The 8,791-nt window shown below is 40.2% G+C and overlaps 2 protein-coding genes across 3 annotated transcripts in view; both read right to left on the bottom strand.

Moving 5' to 3' along the window:
• Nucleotides 1-1,062: 1,062 nt before the first annotated feature.
• On the bottom strand, nucleotides 1,063-3,100 carry LOC109962044 (dickkopf-related protein 1). Its single transcript, XM_020603403.1, has 4 exons — nucleotides 2,759-3,100; nucleotides 2,486-2,630; nucleotides 2,178-2,306; nucleotides 1,063-1,764 (listed from the first exon to the last, which is right to left on the bottom strand). Exons 1-4 carry the CDS (start codon nucleotides 2,969-2,971, stop codon nucleotides 1,499-1,501), a joined length of 753 nt encoding a protein of 250 aa, XP_020459059.1. The 5' UTR covers nucleotides 2,972-3,100; the 3' UTR covers nucleotides 1,063-1,498.
• Nucleotides 3,101-5,575: 2,475 nt separating this feature from the next.
• Nucleotides 5,576-8,791, bottom strand: part of LOC109962157 (protein kinase cGMP-dependent 1) — an 86,070-nt gene continuing 82,854 nt past the window's right edge. For both annotated transcript variants that reach the window (XM_020603629.1, XM_020603620.1), the window contains exon 18: nucleotides 5,576-7,940. In XM_020603629.1, coding sequence (XP_020459285.1) covers nucleotides 7,842-7,940 — 99 coding nt within the window. In that variant the 3' untranslated portion in view covers nucleotides 5,576-7,841. The remainder of the gene's footprint in view (nucleotides 7,941-8,791) is intronic.

Raw genomic sequence — 8,791 nt, forward strand, 5'->3', positions numbered from 1 at the left:
GACTCAGTCAGCTATCAAAGAGCGTCTTATGCTCCTTTTGATCTGACATGAGAATCAAGCAGAGCGTACAGTAATTTTCTTGCCATCTTCTAATCTAAACAGGTCTAATTACAGACACCAAAGTGTATTTGGGTGGATTCATAGCATACACATTGGAGCACATTCATTGCACAACAGCCAGGAAATGGGGTGTGCTGTGCAATTGGAGAGACTGAGTACCAAGAGCCTTTAGTTTTTCTTGAGTTGCATCACAAAACTCAGTGCTGTGGTGCACCGCATTTTATAAATCCCTGTGTAGATTCAGTAAAATGCATAAGTAATTAGAGGCTTTAGCTTGGATAGCTATAGCTCTGCTGCACATGAAGGCAGAGAAGTCATAATTAGAAACTAGCCAGCAACACTAAAGGGTTAGATGGCAAACACTTACCAGGACACATGTACTTTGTTATTAAATCTTAGCAGTTATCATTTGATATAGCAGCATCCTGTCCTGTTTTTAACGTTTGTCTGATGACATAGCCTTGATGGACCATCCGCTGCTTCCATAACAGGATGTGGCCTGTTGAAGCTCCAGTAAAGACTCATTAAAATTGCTTGTATGTTTGCTAGAGGTGTGTTTTTCTGTGTTGGCACATATTTCAGCAACTATGTATAACTGTGAAAAGCACACCTGGGCAAAACATTTAAACTGTCTACTCAGTCTCAGAATGACTGAGCAACAGGTTAAACACCACCAAGTGATTGTCACTTTCCACATTTTCCTTTCCAGAAGGAGGTGGGGTTTGTATTTTGTTTTTTATACACAAAAAATCCCTTGTTTCTATACCCATCTCTAAATGAAAACGTGAACTACATTTTTTAGACTCAAACTGCTGCATTGAAATTGATCTTTGACAAAATGAGGGACAGAAAGAAAAAGATGGACATAATGTTTCCAAATATATTTAGATTTTATATACATTTAATATAAAACAATATATAACATATTTACAATGCATGCAGCACCATGTCTTTATAATATTGATAGAATTCAGTCGCTCAATTAAGTGCCACCTCCAGGATAATATTTACAACATTATATTTACAGTGCAGTAATTTACTGCAATACATAACTGAATCTTGAAGTTCCATAAAAAGAGAAACAAAACAACTTTGCCATCACCGATGACATAGATCGATCTTCCCAAGACTTCTGAAATGTCACTTCCTAAGTTCAGACTCCTCAGCTGTTGATGTGGAATTGGATCAGTCCAACTTGCACTGTTGCATCCCTCTGGGTGTATCACCTTTCCAGGAATCGTGTCTATCCTTCCAGGGGCTCTGTTTGAGTCAGCAGCTTTGGCAGGAAATAATGTTTTAGATGTTGGGTGTTTGTGTGTGTCTGTCAGCATCTCTGGTGTATGCAAGGCTAAAAAGTGTTTGTCAGTGTGTGTGTGTGTGACAGATTTTTTGGGTTTGCTGGGTGTGTGTGTGTGGTGTGAGTGGCCACGTGTTTGTATCAGCGTCTCTGACAGGTGTGTAGGTTCCGGGCTGCAGTCCTGCTGACACTGTGATCTCGTTCTCCTTTGTCTGGTCGGCAGGTCAGGCTGTCGCCACAGTCGCAGCGCTGGAACAGCTCCAAGCCATGGGTGCCTTTCCTGCGGTGGCGTGTACACACCTGGCCCTCTGTCAGCACAGGCTTACAGATGCGAGACCAGAAGTGTCTAGCACAACACAAACCCTCAGTGCAGTCTGCGGATCTCAGGCAAGTATCTCCCTCCTGGCCTGGAGATAGAGGGAAGAGAGAGGTGGCAACATGTTACATGAAACATAACTCAGGAAACATCTCATGTGTTAGTAAGATGGCGCCAACAGCGATGGCAGCCTTGGTTACTCAAGCTATCTTTTGTTTATTGTTTTTCTTTGTTTTCTCTGTCCTTACTGCCTGTTTATACTGTTTATTTTGCATTGTGTGCACTGTTTGTTGCTTGTTAATACTGTTTATTTTGTTATACTGCACAGCCTTATGTTGGTTTACTGTTTACTTGCCCCTTGCATGGGGATATGTACATGCACATTGAGAACCGTTGTACCAGAGGCAAATTCCTCGTGTGTCCAACACACCTGGCCAATATAGCAGATTCTGAGATGTTGTTGCTTGAACCAAAAAGAGGTGACAGTTCTAACAGGACACTCACCTTTCACAGCATGAGGCTCCTGGCCAGTGGGAGGCCTCTTTGTAAGATGCTCCAGGGTGTTGTTGCATTTGTGCCAGCCAGTCATGATGGATGCATCTGTATAATCTATGTCATTTGCCTGGCAAACACCTGAAAGGTCAAAGAGTAAAAGAAAATGCATATAGGGTCTACTATATATTAAGTTGTTATTTCCTGGGACAAATTTGCAAACATGCAAGACAATATACAAGCAAAGTGTCCCCAGCTTTGACAGTAATAGCAACAACTTCTTAACGTAAGCATATATTTCATGAGACGCCTCTGCTCACCATTGCTGCAGCGGTTTCCTGCACAGCACATGGAGTCTCGTACACAACGCTTCCTGCTCTTACGACACGGCAGGCAGGCGCCTCGGGCGTCGTTGCAGAATTCATCACCTGCACAGTCTTCGTCATCCGTGCAAACACCTGACTGCTGCAGCGTGATAAAAAAAATACAAAAGGAGTGTCATTTAATTACTGAGATGTTACTTTTAAAACTTGCACATACGAACCGTTTGTGATAGCCCATAGACAACTTTTACGCACGGGAAACTTAATTACCTGCAAGGTGTCTACGGGTGATCTGTGTCCCATGCTACCGGGAGGTGAGACCGGACTCGGACTGACAGTGTCCGCGCCTTTGCCACCCAAAGCACCGGGCAAGTTTTTAATTGCGTTAGAGTTCATCAGAACTGTCCCTGCGTAAACGTCTCCAAGGTATCCAAAGAGGGTGAGATACACAGCCAAGACGCGATGCGCTGACGGTATCGGCATTATTCCCCACTTAATGTGTGTGTGGTACACACGCAAAGCCCTCCTCTCTGGTTAGCTGAAAAATTCAGCGAATGACTAAGTCCAAAGCGGCCTTGAATCCTGAATCCCAAAGTCTCCCTAAAGTTACCGCACGATGCTTGGAAGTCTCCTGTCTCACAGTCCCGGGATGATCTCTTTATACATGCGGACCTGTTTGTATTCCCGCCCCTCGCTGTGCACTACAAAGAGGAGGTTTGGAATTTCAAAGAGAGCCAGTGCCCATCTATTCCCCCAGCACAGGGATGCTTTTCATAATGTTTGTGTAATGGTAATGACCTGCAAAGTCTGAATGCCCATCATTTAGTGACACATACTGGAAATAAATCATCTAAGTACACTGTTAGGACTTACTCAGTCCACTTATCTACTTATATAAAAATCGCATTTAATTAACATGTTTAGATTATAGATTTTATCATTTTAATTTTTCTTTCTTAAAATGTGTCATTGTTAATATGACACGCTGTAAGACACCAGCTGTGCTTTGTTTCACCACTGACTTACATTTGTGGAAGACAAATGTGAGTCTTCAATCAGTATTCAAATTATCCCCACTGCTTTGTTTTTCCAAGGCCACTGATAACAACGGTTCACCATATATTAATATAGCCTATATGACTTAGGTGACGTTCAGACTATTATACCTGCAATTAATTTTAAAGAAAAACTATATATGTATGTACTGTATTTAGTATTATACTGTATATAATTTGGCTTTATAGCTGTGACATGACGCCTCAACACCATTTCCAATGATGTAGAATTGTGCATTTCTCTCTTGCTAAAAATCCGTTACACTTCTCTATAAAAGCTATTTGTTTCTTCCAGTTTCTTTGACATTCAAGTAGCCTAACTGCCCTTTGGCTGCGTGAAGACTGATTGAAGTTACTTGGGTCGATTAGCTACTTCATTTGATCCTTCTGATTGCAAAGGGAGCAATTATCCTCCAAAGTGCGCTTGATTACACCAGCGTCGGACATCAATGTGTAAGATATGCAGACCATTACGGGGTGTGAAAAGTTTACCGAATAAATGGACTTCCGTGGCGAGGCCCTTCAGGCTTGACTGGCACTTTGGAGATTAAAGGCAAACTCTAATCTGGTCTGCTCTCTGACCCTTTGGGCTCCTACCCTGAAATAAGGACAGATTTGTTTTTGAAATGTTCAAATTATAACTAAAAAGTGGTAATGTTGACCTGTATCTACCAGCCAAGCCAGACTCTCCCTCTGGGTTTGTTTCAGCCTTTCTGTCTATCTTTTTATTTTTTAGAAGTCTCATTCGAAAAATATAGGCTACCTGAAGACGATCTTGAAAATCATTAGTAAGTGTTAGACTCTGAGTTGTTTTAAAACATTTGATTTGATTTGATTTATTCTTTCAAGCATGTAAAGACAGTTGCTATATCAACACACATAATTTTACACATATCCAACTCGTTCTATTTTACGCATGAGGAAGACGCCGGTTTCCAGCGTGCTGAGAAAAGCTCACAGGGGTTCAAGTGTCTTTTAGTTAGTTTATAATTGAGGATATCTTGGCAAATGGACGTCATCTGCTGGTCACGTAGCCTATGTCTGAGTGTGAGGATGTGCATGTGAGTGCATGATTATGTGCGTATGAGGCGCCATGGACGTCTGACAAACACGCTGTAGCACTTTGCGCGTTTGAATTGCAGTATACCTTTTGAAGTGGCGCGTTTATCCCCACTTTACTAAATGTCAGTATGGCAAGGTGAGCTCCTTTGATGCACCCTGATCCCCTTTGATCTCACAAAAGTGTCACCCTGTCGTTATGGCTGAAGTCAATTCCCTGTCCCTCAAACAGATTTGTTGTGTGAACAACACTGAGACGAGAGAAGCTGAGTCATCTGCACTTAGACAGCAGGTCTGAAGATGTTACAAGCAGCTCCATCGTGTGGCAGCTATAGCAAAATGGAAAAAGTCCACGGCACAAACGGAGATATTCAGTAGTGGAAGAAGTAGCTTACTCGGATTAAAAGCAGTAATACAACAGTGGAAAAATGCTTTTGTAAAAGCCCCGCATTCAAAAATGTTACTTATGTAGAAGTATAAAAGTATTAGCATCAAAATATACTTAAACTACTAAATATAAAATAAATCATTGTGCAGAATGCCACATACATTGTTTGAATATAACTACTGATGCATTATTGGGTTCATCACTCTAATGTTGCAGCTGGCAAAGGGGGAGTTTATATCTTATATGTTTATGATTTGCATTTCTGCTGGGTAGCTCATGAAAATGTAATGATTATACTGTATTTTGTTTTGTTATTCTGATTTTGAAAAATAACCAGTAACTAAAGCTATAAAATAAATGTAGAGGAGTTAAAAAGTACAATATTTTCCTCAAATTGTGATGTAAAAGTATGAAGTAGAACAAGATGAAAGTACTCAAAGTGCAGATACCTCAAAATTGTACTTCAATACAATACTCAAGTGAATGCGCTTGGATACTTTCTATCACTGGAGATGTTCCAAATAATTAAGAGACAAACACCACTCAAAAGTATTGTTTTTACTCTAATTTTAAAAATCTTACACGGTGCACTGCAAAATCAATTTACAGCAGAGTAAACGACGTACTGTAACACAAGGCAAATATCAGGTGACACTGCAGAAGGCGGTCAATGTAAGACTTAAAACCAGTGATTTGTAAAACAATGACATACATAAGGCTTTGTGAGCAACATAACCTGCCCTTAATACACAAAAATATTTATACCTACACAACTAAGATTTCTTCTCAGTTTTTAGGTCTCCATCAGTGTCTTCCTTTGATTTATATCATTTAAATATAAGTGTGTCTGTGTGCTTGGCTTCTTGGGATGAAATGAATGGAGCTGATCAGCTTTTTTCAGCAGTGGAAAACAATTCTTTTTGTGCTTGTGGAAAAATTTTAAAGCTGCAAATCATTCATGCCTTCTCTAAAAGCTCAGATTTCATGACTAAATGGGACAGACAGTCCCTCTGAGCTAGGATTTACTGTTCAGTTTAAATGAGACCAATTGTTGACTTTAAGAAACACTGGGAGAAAAGTATGTCATTGCAGCCAAATCAGATATAATTGATTTTTAATGTTGTAGCCATCGAATGACTAGAAATTCTCTTTTCATGGTGATTCATGTAGTTTGACATAACAAAAAGATGAAAGATGAGAAGCAGCCATCAGAGAGGACACACACGAGGTGTATGTGTGCTAATGCAGCATCAAAAAGGTATTGTGATGTAAATTTTGTATGCCATTGATTTAAGGCACTTACATTTCTTCTGATTTTTGGATGTGACAGGTAATGAGCTGGGTTGGTCAAAGTTGAGCCTCACAAAATACATCTTTTTGTCGTTTGCTGTCGGTCTCTAGAAGATATTTTAACATTGCCATTAGCTAATGTTAATTCAAGCTAGTTGATTCCAAAGGAGAGGATGGCCAATTTATATGAATGAACCCAAGATGATTAAACCTGTTTACAAACCTTGAAAGTACCACTTAACACAAAGTAGCAAGGTGTCAAGTGATAAACAAATCTTCACCCAAGTTTACGAATTGACACAAGTCTCCAATTTTTTTAAAGGAGGAAGTCAAGTACATTACAAAGAAATCAAGCACAAAAAATTACTATACAAAAACAATAGCCAGTACTGTCATCTCTCTTTTGCTAATTATAATTTATCAACAACAGCACCAAAGACATCGAAACCATTTTCACAGTTGTGTCAGACCTATACAGGAGTGAACATAACATGTCTGGTTTGGTTAAATGGGAAGAGGCAATTGGGTGATTTAAAAACTAAATTAAGAAGTATGTAGGTAGAGAAGCATTCATACACATGATTAAAAGCGCATCAAAGAACATAAAAAAAAAAGAGTGACTTCATCTGCTGAAGTTATAACTGCTGATTTTCATGGTTAATGGTCTTAAGTGCATAATGACACATTACTTCAAGAAATACTAGCTGACATCTCATGTGTGTCGGTGTGTGAGTCATTAAATTTTCAGCAGGGCACTTGAAGAGTCTCGTCTCTTTCCACCGAATGCACAGCATTTGTGCTTTTCAAGATAGGTTAATCTTATACAAAGTCTACTAAGTATTTGATTTTAGCTTCAGCTACGTTCATGTGTCAAATACTATGTACCATTCATACTGTATGTCATATGGATGTTAAACATGAAGAACATCATTGACATTCAGGTTAGTCTTGAGCACTTGATACCAGCTTTACTTGCAAACCGTACTGTGTGTAAATCTCTGGAAAGTATCAGAGCTTGCAGCAAGCAACTGCGTGTCAAAATCAAGAGAGTAACTGTGGTAACATCTACCCTCCCAAAGTCCACCAAATATTGCAGAGAATCAAACTGAAAAAAATCAATCATCTGCCTCCTCTCTGTTTCAGCTGTTCAAAATCACACTTTTCACACTCCTGTTTATCCTACAGCCAAGCCTCACACAGACTGTCGAACATTCAGTCACACACTAAACATTTTCCCCTGTTACATGGGAAAACCTGGCTCCATCATCAGCCTCTGTTGTACTGTGTGTATGCATGTGCAACCCTGCACTTTGTTTGCCTTTAGAACCAAGTGTAAGACAACACTGAGGAAGTGCAACAGCAGTCCCATTATAAATGCTTCATCCAGAGCCACAGTGAAATAAAGGCATATCGGTGACCCAGAGGGTTTGCCATTATCTTCTTTTCCATATCCTCTCTCATTTTTAATGCAGTTTATTTTTACAACACAACCATGTTCCCAAGAAGACCTTCAAGCCAACAAAAGAAAAGTTTCTTTTGGTTTTAAGGGGAGAGAAGAACTTCAAAAATCGACGTCCCAGCCGGAGTTGTCATCAGGGGGTGGGTCCTCGTTGTCCTCTGGGAAACTGTCGAAATTACTTGTGTCAACTGCTGATGTGACCTGGTAAAAAGAACAATTAACGAAGAGTGTAACCAGTGTATTCCTAATGTGAGATTCACTACAAAATAGCAACTTGACAGAACAACTTCAGGTTTGTTTTCAGCACTGTAGCCAGCCTGACAGAGACCCATAGTGCCACTGAGCTTAGTATTCCCTTAAGTTTCAGTAGTACTAACTTCATGAGCTTCTCTACAATTAAAATCACAGCTTTTAGAGAAGATATTAGAGCATTGGATCCTTTCCATAACTCTAAAATTAAGCTTAGGCTTAAACCATTCCTTTTGGTAACATTCATAGTTAGGGCTGGCTCAGCTGAACTTGAGCCTTCCCTTAGTTATGCTGCTATAGGCCTAGACTGCTGGGGTCCTCCCATGATGCTCTGAATTCTTCTTATTTCCTCCCCTCTCCTCACCACACTCTCTATGCATCTATGTGCCACCATTGCACATTACTAATGTTGTCTCTTCTCTCCTGTAATTTATCCTCCGTCTCCCTGGCGCCTTGCTGCAGGTATCCCTGGCTCCAAAGTTTTAGGTTTCTGATGAACAGTTATCAACCACATCAACCTGCCCAGTGCTTGATTGTTTGGTTTTTTGTTTGTTGTGGCCTGATGCTTTTCTTTTCTCCCTCCTCTAGCCACTCACTCAAACCAGTTAAGACAGCAGGCCACCCACCAAGAGCTCGGTTCTGTTGAAGGTTTCTTTCATTAAAGGGGGTTTTTCTTCCCCTCTGTCACCAAGTGCTTGTTCAAAGGCAATTTGTTGGGTTTCTCTCTACTATACTCTGGGCTCTAGACCTTACTATGTAACGTTCCCTGAGATCATTTCCACTGTGATTTAGAGCTAGACGAA

Source organism: Monopterus albus, unplaced genomic scaffold (assembly GCF_001952655.1).
Source record: "Monopterus albus unplaced genomic scaffold, M_albus_1.0 scaffold3.1, whole genome shotgun sequence".
NCBI lineage: Eukaryota > Metazoa > Chordata > Actinopteri > Synbranchiformes > Synbranchidae > Monopterus > Monopterus albus.

Coding starts and splice junctions, on each gene's coding strand:
- LOC109962044 (XM_020603403.1), bottom strand. CDS start 2,971: ATGCCGATACCGTCAGCGCATCGCGTCTTGGCTGTGTATCTCACCCTC. Junction 2,631..2,758: donor CACCCGTAGACACCTTGCAG/GTAATTAAGTTT, acceptor ATCACGCTGCAG/CAGTCAGGTGTTTGCACGGA. Junction 2,307..2,485: donor AGGAAACCGCTGCAGCAATG/GTGAGCAGAGGC, acceptor TTGACCTTTCAG/GTGTTTGCCAGGCAAATGAC.